This window comes from Rhineura floridana, chromosome 7 (genome assembly GCF_030035675.1).
Source record: "Rhineura floridana isolate rRhiFlo1 chromosome 7, rRhiFlo1.hap2, whole genome shotgun sequence".
Lineage (NCBI taxonomy): Eukaryota > Metazoa > Chordata > Lepidosauria > Squamata > Rhineuridae > Rhineura > Rhineura floridana.
The window spans coordinates 115,466,527-115,484,195 of record NC_084486.1 but is presented as its reverse complement, the minus strand read 5'-3'; the positions used below and the strand labels follow the sequence as shown (position 1 = coordinate 115,484,195).

General features: G+C 41.9%; 1 protein-coding gene across 3 annotated transcripts in view; it reads left to right on the top strand.

Moving 5' to 3' along the window:
* Positions 1–793: 793 nt before the first annotated feature.
* Positions 794–17,669, top strand: part of LOC133389391 (phospholipid scramblase 1-like) — a 29,411-nt gene continuing 12,535 nt past the window's right edge. Inside the window, exons 1-4 of one of the 3 annotated variants that reach the window (XM_061636961.1) lie at positions 796–992; positions 14,397–14,423; positions 15,385–15,411; positions 16,811–16,936. In XM_061636961.1, coding sequence (XP_061492945.1) covers positions 15,387–15,411; positions 16,811–16,936 — 151 coding nt within the window. In that variant the 5' untranslated portion in view covers positions 796–992; positions 14,397–14,423; positions 15,385–15,386. Of the gene's footprint in view, positions 993–12,501; positions 12,527–14,396; positions 14,424–15,384; positions 15,412–16,810; positions 16,937–17,669 lie in introns of those variants that run through there. The other 2 variants (XM_061636962.1, XM_061636963.1) reach the window with 2 other exon arrangements.

Here is a 17,669-nt window from a genome sequence, read left to right as displayed (position 1 = left end):
GAACAGGATGCTGGACTAGATGGGCCACTGGCCTGATCCAGCAGGCTCTTCTTATGTTCTTATGCAGAAGGCCCCAGGTTCAATACCCCATTTCTCCAGATGGGGCTTGGAAAGACTCCCTGTGTGGTTCCTCTCCCTTGACCTTACCGCCATGGGTGACCCTGCTGGGAGTACATGACTCCCAATGGCATTGCTTACAGGGTTCATTGGAACATGCAAGCCCACTCACCACTATAAGGTGACGATCCAGCGAGGGGGCCAGTCAGTGTAGACATTACTAAGCTAAATGGACCAATGATCTAGCCCAGTATAAGGCAGCTTCCTATGAAAAGTGTAACTGCGAAGCTATATATTCTGGACTGTAAAAAAAATCATTTAAGTGTGTACCTAGATATTGCTCCGGTCATCGCCTGCATGCAAAAGAGATTTAATTTTGCAGGTGTTCTGGCCTATTTGCAATCGGAGATTGCAAACATGCGAACATGTGGATAACAGAGTTGGGCATGCCCCTGAGCAAGTGCAGAACTGGCTTGCCTCATCACTGCGCAACCGTTCACAGCCTTGGGTGCCTTCAAATTCCCGAAGTCCTAATTTTAGAAATGAAGCACAGCTACTCCTTATAAAGGAAATGTTGTTATAAAATCGATCTACTAAAGGAGACGAATCGAGCCAGCGGTGGGACCAGGGGTGGGCCATTCCTTCTTTGGCAGCGTTGCTCACCCCTCCTCTTGGTCTCTCGTCGACATTTCTCCCTCCCACTTCTGACTCTGCTTTTTTTTTTCCTTTTCCTGTTTTCGTGTTCTTCACTATCTCCTCCCCGTCCTCCCCGCCGCGCTGCACTGCATTGCGCTGCACTGTAGCTGTTTGTGTCGAGCTGCAGAACACTGCACTACATGCAAGGACGGCTCAGTACAGAGGCCCCCACCCAATCACCTTGGGATATTCTTAGCCTGCAGTTGAGTAGAGAAGAAGGTCGAGTCGAGACCACCAAGGTACTGATTTCCCACCCCCATTTAGAAAAAAAATAATTAGCAGAAACTTAAGGATGGTGTGCTGAGAGTGGAGCTGGTTCTTCGTGTTTTTACTCACTTGGCTCGTCCAGTTACCAGCTGCAGGTTTTACTTCTCCCAGAAAGTTGCGAGGAAACAGAACGGCGAAGAGGAGGAAGGTCGCGGATCGGTTCCTTTAACCCGTTCGTGACTCGGGACAGGCAAAAAAACCGATGGGCGAAGCTTTCCCCCTCCTTGAATGCCGAGTAAAGCTTCACTTGTTGGTATCTGCCTGTTAGTGAGCTGTTGACTTGGACAGACACAGATCTCGTGTCGCCACAACAGGGTGGAAACCGAACCTCGAATGATCATCATAGTTGTCTTTTTTTTTAATCAAAAGAATATTATAATTGCTGTTGTTATTGTTATTTTGCATTTACTTCGACTTAAAACAACAACAGCATTGGCTTGGATCCTACGATCAATGCCTTAAGTTCACAGAAGGAACGTTTCCCATCCCTTCTTTCTCCCAGTAGCCCTATCGTCGTTTTATTGCTGTTTCTAAAATGTGGTTTTAAAATGTGTGTGTGTGTGTGTGTGTGTGTGTTTTGTTTATTTTTATTACTCAAGTCGCTTTGAGACACTGTGGTGTCAAAACAAGCAAACCCGACAAATAGCTGTAACAAATAGTAACAAAATAATAATGCCACCCCTGTGTCGCATCCCAATTGTCCAGGGATACTTTTTGGAGAGAGACGTTTTGGAGGCCCCAGAGGGCGGCTGAGGGGAGGGGAGAAGCTGTAAACTTCCTTTCCATGAGGTTCCTTGAGTTAAGTTCTGTTAGGATCCAAACCCTTGGATCAGTGGGTTAGGGTGGTACAATCCAGTAGCTTTTCTTCATGATTTTCACAAAAGAGAAAAGGGGGGGGGGAGCAAAACAAAACAAAGGAGTGTGTATTGTTCACTTCTGGAGTGGAATGTTTGTGGGTGATGGTATAATTTTGAGCAAAACAACCAACACACACACACTACCTGCAGTCCCTGGCAGCTGTTTCATATGGTAAGAGATGGGGGGAGGGAGTGACAGAATAGATTTGACTGTCTCCAGAGAATCTAACATCAGTCCCACAAATTTCAACCCTCATAAAAGTAACAGAGAGGACCATTAGCTGGACCACTTAGCTGAGTTGCCCATGTTCTTCACGCTTTGGCCCTTATCTAGCTGAAATGACGGATGACTTGAGTCCCCTTTGAACCTTCCTATGGGATGTGTGCAGACTGAGCCTCGTTTGGGACAATGGGTGGGATAGGATATTTATGTATCAAAGCTGGGGTCCTCCAGATTGTGCTGCAGTAAAACTCCCATCAGCCCTGACCATTGGCCATGCTGGGTGGGGTTGAAGGCATTTGGAGCCCAGCAACACTGGGAGAGCCACAGGTTTCTCCATTTCTAGTGTGTAGGATTGCACTCTTTTTGCTGGGGGTTGAAGCTCTGATATTTTGCTTGTTTTTCCTTGGATCTGGATGAGGACTCCAGTACTTTTGTCTCACAAAAGAACTCACAGACAGCAAAGATATTAAAACTATTGCAAAGTAAAGCTTCTTAACATGAAAGGAAGGTAACAAAATAGTTTCTGCCTGTATTATGCAGCCACTTGAGTGGCTGTATACTATAGTCAACATGGATTTTTCACATTCCAATGTGAAATTGAAAATACTCCCCATGCCATTCTGATGCTTCCCATAAGCTCATTCCAAAACAAAACCTTACAAAACTTATAGTCCTGAACTCAGAAAAGCTTGCTTAACGACCCTCTAAATTTTCATGGTGATATACAAAACAGCCAGAGAGAATCAAAAGTTCAAAGTGTAAAAGGAGAGGGGTAAAAACAGACCCCTGTTGGACTTTTTTACATCAGAGTTCTCATAATTTGTTGAAATTAATTAAAAATCAGCCATGTTCACAAAGTACCTGTAATTCTATTACAGACCTTGACCCATACTCTGACCTTCATCTTCTGCAGTTTAAAGTTAAATGTCTGGCTGATTTTTAATTAATTCACTAATAGGCAAAAATCCTTGAGGTTTAAGAACGTACCTATAGCCAACAGATATTTCTATCAAACTTTAAAAAGCAGGGAAATTGGGCAGCTATAGTGAATGCACCAGGGGAGCAGGAGACCTGACCACCTCTCCGAGATATTGTACTGCCCTACAAATGCTCAGATGCACGTTACCAGATTCTTCCAAGCTACACAGAAAGTGGATTGGACTGTGAAAGACCAACCCAAACTGTGTTTGCATTTTGACAAATTTGTAGGTTTGATAGAAATATCTGTTGGATATAGGTGCTTTCTTAAACCGCAAGGTTTTTTCCTATTAGTGAATAAGGAAATAGTCTGTGTATCACCATGTTGTGTTTTGCACTGACAGGTCTAAACAATTACAAACATTTACAAAACCATTACACACACAAACTGAAGGCAGGCAGCCACCTATGGAGCACTTTCGATGTTGAGGTAGCCCACAATAGTACAGACCTGACCTCCTCTCTGAGATATTGGACTACCCTACAAATTTGTCAAAATGCAAACACAATTTGTGTTGGTCTTTCACAGTCCAATCCACTTCCTGTGTAGCTTGGAAGAATTTGGTAACGTGACTCTGGGCATATGGGGAGTGGTGGCAACACTTGCCATCTCCAAAGATGTATGTTTGTTGGTGTTCTTACTTTGGTTCCTTTCTGTTCTGTTCTTTTCTGTGTTACTACTGTTTCTACAGAGAATCTAACCTAAAAAAAATTATTTCTCTCATTATCCTAGAAATCTGTGTCAGATTTATTTTTATTAATTTCAAAGCCTTTTTATTGGTCAATGTCATGTGATGGTGAAGGCAGCCTTTTATGTTTCAAACTAGAGGTTATGCTCCATTTTCATTTTGGGGCACATTAACAGTTGAATCTGAAACAGCAGTTTGATGTAAAATCAGACTTGATTACAATATGTTGCTCCTTAAGCAATGACTCTAGCTGTCGGAAAAAACAAACAATCTGCCCAAGATGCCTGTTTTCAGCCTGCTATGCTTAAACTACTACACTTAAGGAAAGGTAGACATGGTGAATTAACAACATAGAGCACACCTAGAAGTTTGCTAGAATATATTTCACCTCCCGCCGTTTTATGCAAACAGACACTTCCCATGTCCATTGGACACTATTCTTTAGAATAGTCAGTGCCATTGCTCCATAATTGTTTTTGGAGCTTTTTTTTTAGTGTTGCAAAGTGTTGCTGTATTTCACAGAAACAGAAACAAAAGAAAATGCTTTACTGTAGGAAACGTCACTAAAATTGCAAAGTAAATCAAACATATTTAAAGTGACTATCTGAACGATATCAACTGTTTTAATATTGTTGCTTCCTCCTTGCTAAAACAAGATCAGCACAGCACATGTTTCTGTTATTTGGGTTGATTGCAGGTGTTTCCACCACTCCCCATATGCTCAGAGGCACGTTATCAAATTCTTCCAAGCTCCAAAGCAAGTGGATTGGACTGTGAAAGATCAACCCAAATTGTGTTTGCATTTTGAGGTCAGATCTCCTGCTCCCTGGTGCATTCACTATAGCTGCCCAATATCCCTACTTTTTAAAGTTTGATAGAAATATCTGTTGGCTATAGGTATGTTCTTAAACCGCAAGGTTTTTTTGCCTATTAGTGAATATTGGAGAGTGAATTATTGCTGAACTGGCTTGTCATTCGCTAATGAGAACTGCTGCATTGTCTGATTCTTGCAAGTGGATGGGTGCTTTAGTGCTGTTTCTGTTGCTGTTGTCTTCCATCCCAGCTGGCATCAGCACCTGGCATTTTTGGGAAGCTGCCTTGGTGGCTGGTAACTGGCTTGAACCCGTCTTTTTTCAAATGTGTCCAGCCTGGCACTCCAAGCAGCACCTGAAGGCTGGGTCAACCTGTCTGTTTAATTCCCCACCATGCCTACATTGTTGTGTCACTTTGAGGCATTTCTAAAGGAAATCAAAATGGCAGACACTCACTCTACAGCTGCCTGTTCCCGTTGCCAGGTGATTCCACTAATAGAAAAAGGAGGCCCAGCAGAGGGGGAAGGGCCATTCATAACTGAATGACAGTGCATCTGTTTTGCTTGCATGAAGTCCCAGGTTCAATCTGCAGCATCTCCACATCAGATTGGGAGAGAACCCTGTCTGGAACCCTGGAGAGCTGCGGTTAGGACTCAGTATAGACAATACTAAGCTAGATGGACCAGTGGGTGTGACTCAGTATAAGGCAACCTCTTGAGCTCTCTCAAGCCCCAAGTCATCCTTCTTTTCTATAGCAAGTATGATTTCCTACTGCTGTTGTATATTTTCTTGTTATTACCCAATACAGGGGTTGCTAACCTTTTTGGATCTGTGTGCACATTTGGGTTTTTTAGCGAGTGCTATGAACACCATCCCGTTCTGGTCCTTTACTTTTCCCCTCTCCCAGGTCAGCCATCCTGCCCCAAGAGGCAAAAAGAGAAATTGCACGTGGATAATATTTGCTTTTCCAAGCAAACAGTATAAATTGGATCTGAGCCTTGAAAAGAACTGAAAGAGGAAGTGGGACAGAGTATCACTCCTCTGAGGTTCCTCTTTCAGCAATACATACTTTCCAAGAAGGGAAAAGTAACCACCCTTGTCAGCTCATTAACAAGGAGGCATTGATTGTGGGGAGATCAGATGCTTTGTGGGTGCCAGCAGAAAACCTCACGGATGCCATTGCACCCATGGGCACAATGTTGGCAACTCCCTGGCCAATATATCTTTGAATGGCAAGAACCATATTCCACTGGGAAATGTTATGACCAGCACAACCTATGCATGTTTACCTAGAAGGAAGTCTCATAGAGCTTAATGGGGCTTACTCCCAGATAAGTGGGTACAGGATAGCTGCCTGGAGTATGTTGTGATCTCTTATATAATTATAGTCAAAATTTGACAGTGGTTTCATCCAAGGATTAAGACATAACACACACATACACACACACACACACACACACACATACATACACACACACACTTACTTTTTGGATTGATTAGTCCCTTGTAGCTGGTGAGTGCTTTGATGTGTTGCTCTCTTAAATTACTATTGATTGCAGTTGAGGGAAAGGTGGAACAGAATGCTGTAGTCCATGGGCTCAAATGCTCTTTGGCGTCTTTGCTCTTGAAACTGTCTGTTCCATGACCGTTCCACCTGATGATAACACAACTAGAAGCTTTCGTATCTAAACTTGTTTTCCCATTGCCTCCCATACATTTTTACTTAAGAATCATTTATCTTAAATTGTAAACTTGAGGGCAGGACATGCCTGATTCTCTTTATTTATTTGTTTATTTTTACTGTTATGAAGTGCTTAGGAATATTTAGGTGCTTTATAAAATAATCTAAAGTATCTAAACATCATTACCATCATCTGTTGTTGCTGTTAATAAATTAATAATAAAATACTAATTTATGAACACAGGAGACTAAGAATGTTTCTTTTACTTTTTTCTTGCACGCATCACCTCCCCACAGGAACGCAGGAAGCTGCTTTCTATTGAGTCAGACTATCTAGCTCAGTATTGTCTGCACTGACTGGCAGCAGCTCTCCGGGATTTCAGGCAGGATTCTTTTCCAGCTATATGTGGAGATGCCAGAACCTGGGACCATCTGCATGCAAAGCAGATCCTCTTCCACTGAGCTACAGCCCTCTCCCTAAAGTAGTACTTCATAGCAGACAGAATCCAAAGCCTCAGGGTATGGTCTGAAGGTACATGAGGCTATCACTTTTGAAGAAACTAAGTGGATGTGAGCTTGGGCGCTGACTGGCTGGGAGATCTCCTGGGAACCCCATGTTAGCTGACTTGGACCGCATTCACACCATACATTTATCCCACTAATATCCCACTTTAAACAGTCATGGCTTCCCCGAAAGAATCTTGGGAAGTGTAGTTTGTGAAGTGTGCTGAGAGTTGTTAAGAGACATGTATTATCCTAATAGAGTTACAGTTCCCTGGGAAGAAGGGACTGACTGTTAAACCACTTGAGGAATTGCAGCTCTATGAGGGGAATAGGGATCTCCTAACAACTCTCAGCATCCTTCACAAACTACCCTTCTCAGGATTCTTTGGGGGAAGCCATGACTGGTTGAAGTGGCATAAATGTATGGTGTGAATGCGGCTTTGATTCCCATGATGCAAGAAAGGTGGGATACAAATCTAAGATAGATGATAAAGATCTCATAGAATTTATCTTTGTTTTTGAACAAAAGGTTGTACTCAATTTCTTTTGAAGTTTGTTAATAATGACAAAAGCAGGCTCTGTGTGGCAGAATAGTGATGCTGTTTTAGGCACATGGAAGTAATGTGGCTCTTCAGATCTCTGCCAATATTGCAAGTCAACATTATAAAAAACTTCAAACAAAATTAACACATTAGAAAAGGGGGGGACTATTTACATTTCCACAGAACTTTCACACTGGTGGGCTAAGGTCAGACATTTGCTGTGTATTTGTGAAGGCCTTTAAAAATGCCCATGTTTGTACATCATTGTAAGCCATAAACATGACAGTGCATGCTACAGAGTCACTTCTCCCTTCATCAAGTTGGGAGCAACAAACGGCAAGCCTTGGTTTATTTTATTTTTATTTTATTTATTAGATTTATTAGTCACCCATCTGGCTGGTTGTCCAGCCACTCTGGGCGACGTACAGAATAAAAACATACAAATACATTAAAACATTAAAATCTCAACAATATAAACAACCTAACCCACCCCAAAAGCCTGTCTGAAGAGCCAGGTCTTCAAGGCCCGGCGGAAGCTCACCATAGCGGGGTGAGATCGTTAGGGAGGGAATTCCACAGAGTGGGAGCCACAATAGAAAAAGCCCTCTCCCTAGTCCTCACCAGTCTAACTGGTGGGATAGAGAGGAGGCCTTTTGAGGCTGATCTTGTTGCGTGGCATCCTTGATGAAGCTGGAGGTGCTCTTTCAGATAAACTGGGCCAAGACCATATAGGGTTTTAAAGGTCAAAACCAACACCTTGAATTGGGCCTGGAAAATAACCGGCAACCAGTGCAACTCCTTCAGCACTGGAGTGATGTGATCTCGCCAGCGGCTGCCTTTGATCAGGCGAGCCACTGCATTCTGTACCAGTTGCAGCTTCCAGACCGTTTTCAAGGGTAACCTCACATACAGCACATTACAGTAGTCTAGGCGAGAGGAGACAAGGGCATGTACCACCAATGGGAGCAGATGGTTGGGAAGGTAGGGGCGCAGCCTCTGTATCAGATGGAGTTGATACAGCGCTGCCCGGCTCACAGCCGAGACCTGAGCCTCCATGGACAGCTGGGAGTCAAGAATGACCCCCAGGCTGTGGATCTGGTCTTTCAGGGGCAATTGTACCCCATTGAGGACCAGATTAAGATCCCCCAACCCTTCCCTGTCTCCCACGAACAGTACCTTGGTTTTGTCAGGGTTCAGCCTCAGCTTATTCCTTCCCATCCAGCCACTCACCGACTCCAGGCACTTGGACAGGGTTTCTACAGCTAACCTCGGTGAGGACTTGAATGAGAGGTAGAACTGCGTGTCATCACCATACTGATGACACTGCAGCCCAAATCCTCTGATGATAGCCCCCAGAGGCTTTATATAGATGTTGAACAGCATCGAGGAGAGGATAGAACCCTGTGGCACCCCACAAGTGAGAGGCCAAGGATCCGAAACCTTGTGACGCCCTTCTCTGGCTCTCCCTGTCAGGTTCCTACCTGCTCGTGGCTACTGCCTTTCAATAGGCACCACCAGGGACTCCACCAGTCCGGACTGTCCTTTTTTATGGTTTCTCTCTCCGCTCTAGCACAGATCTCAATAGATCCCCCTGCTAGGCAGCACCACCAGTCACGTTCTACAACCAATGTTCCCAGAGTCTCTCTATTCGGTTACATTTGTGACTGCGTGCCTATGCTGTTCCCAACCCCCTTGTATCAATGCAGATAACTCATAACTCGGGGTTGCTCTGGATACTTATAATGTTATCTTCTCCTCTTCACCGCTGCCACCATTTGTTACTGTTTCCCTTCAGCCTTGGTTATTACCTTACCCTCCCTTCTGGTCTGTGAAACCCCAGCCAAGGATCAGGCCTTCGGTAAACCAAAATAGTATTTATTAAATAACATTAATAACAAGATAACTTTGATAATGATCTACAAGCTTATGGTTTCATCTATTACTGTGATATTTGACTTATTACTAATCCGAACTCCACCTCCCTCTTTCTCCACACTCTCCTGACATACACCAACTCACACCCACCTCCAAACTCCACCAAAACAACCCACTCACGTCCACCCAGATTCAACTGTCATCCTTCCATTTATACTCTCAGCCATCCAAACACTCAGCCAATCATCCAGCATTCTACTGCTCATTTACTCCCCCCTCCTCTTTCATTCCACTTACCATGTATCTTCTATACAAACAGCACTTACCATATATACATTAATACAGGAACATCACAATAGACCCCAGAGGCTTTATATAGATGTTGAACAGCATCGAGGAGAGGATAGAACCCTGTGGCACCCCACAAGTGAGAGGCCAAGGATCCGAAACCTTGTCCCCCAGTGCCACTCTCTGGTACCTACCAGAGAGGAAGGAGCGGAACCACTGCAATACAGTGCCCCCTATGCCTAACCTCTCCAGACGGTCCAGAAGGATACCGTGGTCAACAGTATCAAAAGCCGCTGAGAGATCTAGGAGGACAAGGAAGGTGCATTCACCCCTATCCAGTTACATACAAACGATGAGCACTGGCTTGTACGTCATTGTAAGGCTTACAAGTGTAAGCCAAGGTTTGTTGCTCCTAACTCATCAAAGGGAGGAGCAAAATGGGAGTAATTCAACAGCATGCATTAGTACGCTGCTTATTCATGGTAAGCCATGATTTATGGCTTGATGTGCAAACATCAGGTGTGTCTTCAAGAGCCAGCATAATTAGTGCTAAATCAACTTCCATATTTAATGGCTAGTTTAAATATTACTTTGTGTCACTTTATTATCATACTACTGTGGTCTGTTATTGTGAGTGCAATAACTCACCAGAAGTGGCAAGGTAGAAAGCAGAGAGACGAACAGTAAGTGGAACCAGAGCCAATGCGACGCAGAGCCAACTAATTCTAGTTTTGTCCCCATCCTCCTCTCTGCTGAGTTCCACCAGGAGGAAACTGACAGGCAGTGTCCCTGTGCCACCTCCTGGATTTGCTGTAAGAAGGCAGGCAGATGGATGCTGGCTTAATGGCAGACAGGTAATTGTGGTGATGGTGGCGGTGATATTAATCAATTTAAATGCCACTTACATGCCAAAATGGCCTCTATGCGGTTTCAGTTATGAAATCCATACATAATTAAATACACAATAAAACAATTTCATCAAAGCATAAAAACATCCATACTTAATATATAGAATAAAACAAGTCAGTTAAAAAGCATAAAAATTAGAACAGTTAAAAACAATTCAAACAACTAGGGCTGCAATCCTTAAGCTTCATGGGTTCAATGAGACTTACTCCCAAGTAAGTGTGCATTGGAATGCAGTTTGATCAGAAGTTCAAGTTCAGGGGAATGCTTGTGTACACAGGTGGGTCTTTAATGCCAATACTTATTGGGCCTCTTGTATTTTAACGGGGGAGGGGCAGTGCCCCATTAGCCCTAAGGGACCAGCCTCCTAACATGGGAACTGAGTTCAACTAAGTGATGTCTTACATTAAGGCAACTTTTTGGTGATTATGCAGTCTGCTGTAATGGAATGATTCAGACAAAATAAAGTGTTTCTGAGAAGATTGCTCCCATGAGCAAAGAAAGCGGTTAAAAGTAGAGTCTGAGAAAACCCTTTTATTTTTTCTCTATAGAAAGTGTTTTTATTCTACTTAAATTTGCACTAGTAATTAGTCCTTGTTTCCGCCCTGCAATTAGTCCTGGTTTCCACCCTGGTTGTCTCCCTGGCAACACTGAATATTAGGTAATTTCTCAGAAAAGTAAGGATTGTTGAGAAATAAAGTAAGGAGAACATGAACACTTGAGACTGGAATTTGTTTCAGTGGTTTGTCCTAGAGGATGATTTGCACGGCCTTCCAGGATGGTTCTGAGAGTAGGTTCATGTGACAGCAATTTGACTTGATTTTTGGTATACTTTTTGGAAGACGTTTTTTGACTGAGAATATGGATTTAGGCAGCAGCATTGACTGGTGCAGCATTGACTGGTTTAGCATGATCACCGTTTCTCACACAACTGACTTGTGTAGGGATTTTGAGCACTTCCAGATTGAATCCCATCCAAAAATTGTCACAATCGCTTACCAGCAAATTTAGGTTACACAATTAGAGTTGATTGGCGCTCTTGTACAACAAACCTGCTTCCCTCCCAAAATAGTCTTTTTTTTGCCATGATGGCAAAATGTACTGGAAATAATAGGGTGACACTTCATTGATGCAGTATCAGATCAGATCATTGCAGTATCTGTGCAAACAAATCAGAATGAATGCTCAATAAACAAGTCATCCAGAAGTGACCTGTGCCATTTCTGCTACCTATTAGAATCAGTTCACACAGCTGTCTTGTCTAATACAGTGTCTGCTGATGCTACAGTTGTGAGAGCCAGTATTCGGTCTTATAGCAATAGTATAAAATATTTCCTCTGCTTATTTCCTGAAGTGCCAGTTGACACCTCTGTTTTCGAAACCTCTGTCCCTAGGGGTTTCCGCACAAGCTGTGTGGTTCTCAGTTATATGCAGATAAGTGAGAAATGGTTCCATTTTTCAAATTTCTGTCCTTTGGTCCATTTTTTAAACAAACAGACCTTGGCTCCTTTGTTCCTTCAGGAAGGAAATACACTCTTGTGTTTTTCTCTACTGAGTGAAACCTTGTCATTTTTCTCCAGATAATGAACCAAATAACTACATGCCTCTAGTAACACATATTTTAGAAACAGAACCATTCCCACTGAAAGAGACCTTTCCATTTGCTCCCCACCCCCACTTCATTGCTGCTAGTGAGCACTGCTGGGACAGGAAATAGACCATTGCATCCGCTTGCCCACCCTGTTCCTAGGTTTCCAGTCAGCCTGGATGCTGTTACTGATTACAGAAAAGGATAATGGAAACATCTGAGCAGTTTGACTCGCCTCCAGCCCACAGATCAGAGAAGAAGGTTTCTGCAGGGCAGCCCTTTGAGGTCTCTGTGAGGGCATCATCCCCTTTAATTTTGTACTGATGAATGTATCATTTGGCAGGAGAAAGGGAATGATGTATTATTGGGTGGTAATGGGCATTGTGTTTTTGCTGACCAGGGTGAGAGTTTGGGTTGTCATATTTTTGTGTGTTTCAGAGTTGCTCAATCAGTACCGTGCAGTATGAACAAGTACAGCCCTATCTGGGTGCGAGACTGGAGAGAGTGGTTATGTTGCTGTTCGTGTGACAGTATATTGCCCTAGATGGAGGGAGCTGAATGAGGTGGTTGCCAATTATGTTTAATGCTACTGTGTTTTTTTGTAGACCAAACATTTTTTCTTTTATAACTGGCTGGCTGGGGATTTGTTATCTGTGTGGTTGCTCAGAGCTTGGATGTGGAGTATTGCTAAGGATGTATTTGGTAGAGGATATGGAGTTGGGAAGGCACAATGTGGGAGAAGGGTTCATACAGCTTCTATTGCTGTTATTTTATTTAGTTACTGATGATGCTGTTGTGTGGTATTTACTGTATTTTTGCATTTGTTTTTTATCCATAATGTTTTTATGTTTAAGACAATAATTTGTTTTCCTGTTCATTGAAAAAAATGAAATAGACACCTTCAAGTCAATTCCGACTTATGGGCGACCCTATGAATAGGGTTTTCATGGTAAGCAGTATTCAGAGGGGGCTTACCATTGCTTTCCTCTGAGGCTGAGAGACAGTGAGCTTCATGGCTGTGTGGGGATTTGAACCCTGTAGTCCAACACCTTAACCACTACACCACACTGGCTCTCTCCTGTTTGTTATGCTGCTGTAAATATTATACAGCCAGAGGCACGTTACCAAATTCTTCCAAGCTATACAGAAAGCGGATTGGACTGTGAAAGACCAACACAAATTGTGTTTGCTTTTTGACAAATTTGTAGGGTAGTCCAATATCTCAGAGAGGAGGTCAGGTCTCTTGCTCCCCTGGTGCATTCACTATAGCTGCCCAATTTCCCTGCTTTTTAAAGTTTAATAGAAATATCTGTTGGCTATACGTATGTTCTTAAACCACAAGGTTTTTTTTCCTATTAGTGAATATATTTTATATTTGGCCTTCATATGTAATATTTTATTTTGATATTTGGTAATGCTTTATTTGATGCTTTAATTCAGGTTGCAAAGCACTTTGAGATTTTTTTAACTATAAAGCAGTAAAAAAATTATTTAAATGATATAGCTTCATACACTTCAGAGACAGGACTGCTATGGATTTAGGATATTTTTCATGCATGTTAGGATACTAGGGACCCTCCACATGAGCTACCATGTAGAAGAACTATGGGTGTTTCCAGACTGTTGCTATTCTCAGGTGGGATTCAGTCACATACCAGCAAATTCAGGCTGCACAATTAAAGCTAATTTGGCACACTGGCACAACAAATCCAATTCTCTTCAAAAGTGGACTTTTGTAATAACAACAGTGATGGGAAAATGTGTTGGAAACGATTGCTTAATGCAATGCAAACAATGAATGTTTAATAAATAGCCAGTGTTTTCTAACGTCCCCACATACTTTGAGCAAACAAATAGGGATGTAGCCTCAAAATATAGTTTATCTGGAAACAACCTATAATATTGCAAACAGTAGTTGTACAGAAGAAATGTTATCTGATATAACCTTTCTGCAACTAGTTTTCAGAAATTATGAGAATTCTTTAATGCTTTTATAAGATGAGAAAACTGCAATTGAAACATACATACCTGGGGAAGAATACATGGAATTTTAATGGAAATGAGCACTGAGTATTTAAAGAACGGCTGTGAAGATGGAACTGACCAAACTTGAATAAGCATATGGCTATACTGTCGAAATCTTAAGATTCAGAGCTATGAAATTTATCTGGAATTGAAATTCTGCTTGCCATCTCTGAACGTGCTTCGTTTCTTGTTAGTATGTGTCTCAGTGGATTATTTCATTACTCCACAAGTTTCCTTTTGAAAGCAAAGTAGTCTCTACTGATTATATTATTTTTACAAAAGCACTGTTCCAATGCAACACTTTTGTTTTTGCCAATGATTCCAGAAAGCAAACTAACTAAATGAATCAATCTGACATGCTAGAAAAAAGTATGGGCATATTGTAACATGCATATCTTTATTTTTCAGAAATGTCTGAAACCGTAGCAATGCAATGTGAGTTTGATTACATTTCATTTATGTGTTCTCTCCCCCCCCCCGCCCAGGTTTTAACTTGGAATGTGCATATCCATGGATGGTCAGTTAAGCTTTGCTTTCATGAGTAGCCAAATTATCTTATTTTGGCTCTTATTGTCTGTCTGAAATAGAAGGTCAGTAAATTTAGCTCTTGTTGTAGAAGAACCACCAAGAAAGCTCTTTCCCTGGTAGTTGTCTGCTGTCCCCTAATGGCAGGATGCTGGAGAAGAGATTCTGTTGAAGCCTTAACATATGGACAGGCACATGTAGAGACATGAAGGACCAGCACTTTTAGTTGAGCGTGGAAGTAGAACAGGAACCAGTGCAACTGATGAAACACTTGTATATTACGATCAGTGTCGTTAGCAGCTGTATTTTCAACTGCACTTTCCAAACCATCTTCAGAAAAAGTCCCAAGTATAACATATCACCATAGCCTATTTTAGAGGTTCCCAGTGTATAGACAACTCAGGATAGACCTCTGTTCAGGTGGAGTCACAGTTAGCATACTAAAATAAACTGGTAGAAAGCAAAAATGGATCGAGGAGCACCCTGAGGTGGTGTGTCTGTACCTACAGGGGAATGCAACCCTGTCCAGTCCAGGCACCACTTACGCAGGCAGACAAGCCGTCCACCAGCATTTCTGTCGTGTCTGGATTTGGCTTCAGTTCATTGGCCCTCATCCAACTAAGTAATTACCATCAATTAGCAAACAATCCTTAATTGAGGTTTAAGCAAATGCCCTCTCAGCATGGTTTTGGTAGTGGCAGAAGATGGAGCGGCTGTTCTACTGATTATATTATTTTTACAAAAGCACTGTTCCAATGCAACACTTTTGTTTTTGCCAATGATTCCAGAAAGCAAACTAACTAAATGAATCAATCTGACATGCTAGAAAAAAGTATGGGCATATTGTAACATGCATATCTTTATTTTTCAGAAATGTCTGAAACCGTAGCAATGCAATGTGAGTTTGATTACATTTCATTTATGTGTTCTCTCCCCCCCCCCGCCCAGGTTTTAACTTGGAATGTGCATATCCATGGATGGTCAGTTAAGCTTTGCTTTCATGAGTAGCCAAATTATCTTATTTTGGCTCTTATTGTCTGTCTGAAATAGAAGGTCAGTAAATTTAGCTCTTGTAGAAGAACCACCAAGAAAGCTCTTTCCCTGGTAGTTGTCTGCTGTCCCCTAATGGCAGGATGCTGGAGAAGAGATTCTGTTGAAGCCTTAACATATGGACAGGCACATGTAGAGACATGAAGGACCAGCACTTTTAGTTGAGCGTGGAAGTAGAACAGGAACCAGTGCAACTGATGAAACACTTGTATATTACGATGGTTTTGGTAGTGGCAGAAGATGGAGCGGCTGTTCTTAGCTGCATCATAACAAGCAAACAGATTTGCTGCCTAATAATGCTGTGTCTTGGGGCTGTAAGTAGCCCTTCCGTAAAAGAAGGAAAAGGTCTTGATTTTGTGGATCACAGTGCTTTGGCCTCTCTTTCTCACTGCATGTTCCAGTTTGTGTGAAAAAATTCTGTAAGCTTTGCTTTATACTAGCAATTTCTATACTGACCTTACTCTGTTCTCTGATGCTTCTTTCTTCTTTCCATAAAGCAAATTATTGTTTTTTTATTTAATTCTCACTCACTCTTGCTAAATGGAACTATACATCGTTCATTAGAGGCTTTAAAAATGAGATTTATTTCTGTTATAGATCTTTTGAAAATCTGTGCAGTATGTATTGTTCGGGATATCGTAAAATAGAACTGAGTTGCTGCTTTCTCCTTAGCAAGCTGTGAATATTAATCCGTATCGATTTCATGGCGTGTAAAATCGCCACCTCTTAGATAAAATACAGGCTCGCTGGGTGTGATCCTGGGCAGCCACTCTAAAACAGCTGTAACAATATTACAGTTAAGAATAAATCAATCAAATATATTTGATACATGTTTTTAAAACTGTGGTAAAAAATGCTGCCTCTTGAAATTTCATGATAAATGTCAAGAACTTGCTACTAGTTTGAACGTTTCAGAATCAAAGTGGTAGTTTATTAAACTGAACACTTTGTAAGCATACAAAGACAAAGCTAATTTATGTAATACAAATGTTACAAATAATTAGCATTTTGACTAGCCTGGAATTCAAATGTCAAAATTCTCAGTACTGGTTAGCCATCAAATTTTAATCCCAGTAAATTAATCTGTGAGTTTTGGTGCTATGTTTTCAGCTTTATGTGGAAATCGATGGATACATTTCTTTAAACACTGTCGTTGTCATTATCGGGCATTAATTTGTAAGTGCCTCACATGGGGAAAGGAGATGGGTAATACAAGAGTAATCCTAAATGTCTTCCCATCCTTCTAGCAAACCAGCCTGCACCTACAGCACCACCTCCAGGGTACCCTGGTTCAGGGTATCCAGCTACACAAGCGCAATACAGATTTCCTCAATACACACCTGGATTTCCTCAATATTCATCAACGTTTGCAGGTAAGAAGTTTTTAGTTTGACAGGGCAAATGCCAATTTATAAAGTGGGGATATTCAAGCTGTATCCAGACACATTGCGCCATCATAATAAGTCTATATGAACAGCCTAAAGAGCAAAGCACGGTGAAGCCACATAGAGTAAAACGCAGAGAGTGTCTCCATCACCAGAAAATATCTTCTTTGTGACCAGTCTTGCAGAAAGTCCTGCAGCCTTCTCCTTTCAGAAGGAAACTGTGTTCAGTTGTGTAAACTTCTGTCCTGAGATAGTTTTGAGTGAAACGGGAGAGGGCCCCATCTCTGTGTCGCATCCAGACTTCAGACACATCTGCCATAAATCAGGCAGCATTTCTAACATAATAAATTTCTGTTGCATAACGACGTCCTCCATTGCTGGTTTTAATCTTCTATTGACTATATGTCACTGTGAGTTCAGCTGGAGAAGAAAAGTGACAAATAAATAAATCAGGCCACAGTTACCAGGATTATTTGGGGGAAGCAATGACTGTTCAAAGTAGTATGCTACTGCTTTAAATGTATAGTGTAGATGGGGCCTAGGTAGTGACTTACTCAAAGCTGCCAAATCAGATTCATAGCTGAACAGAGATTTGAACCACGATATATCCCACATCCAAGTCCAACAGTGTAGCCATTGCATGTTGGCTTAGTTAGTGGAAGCAAACAAAATCCATGAAAATCAACGGGGGTGGGGGAGGATTGTATGCCTAGCAGGGAGA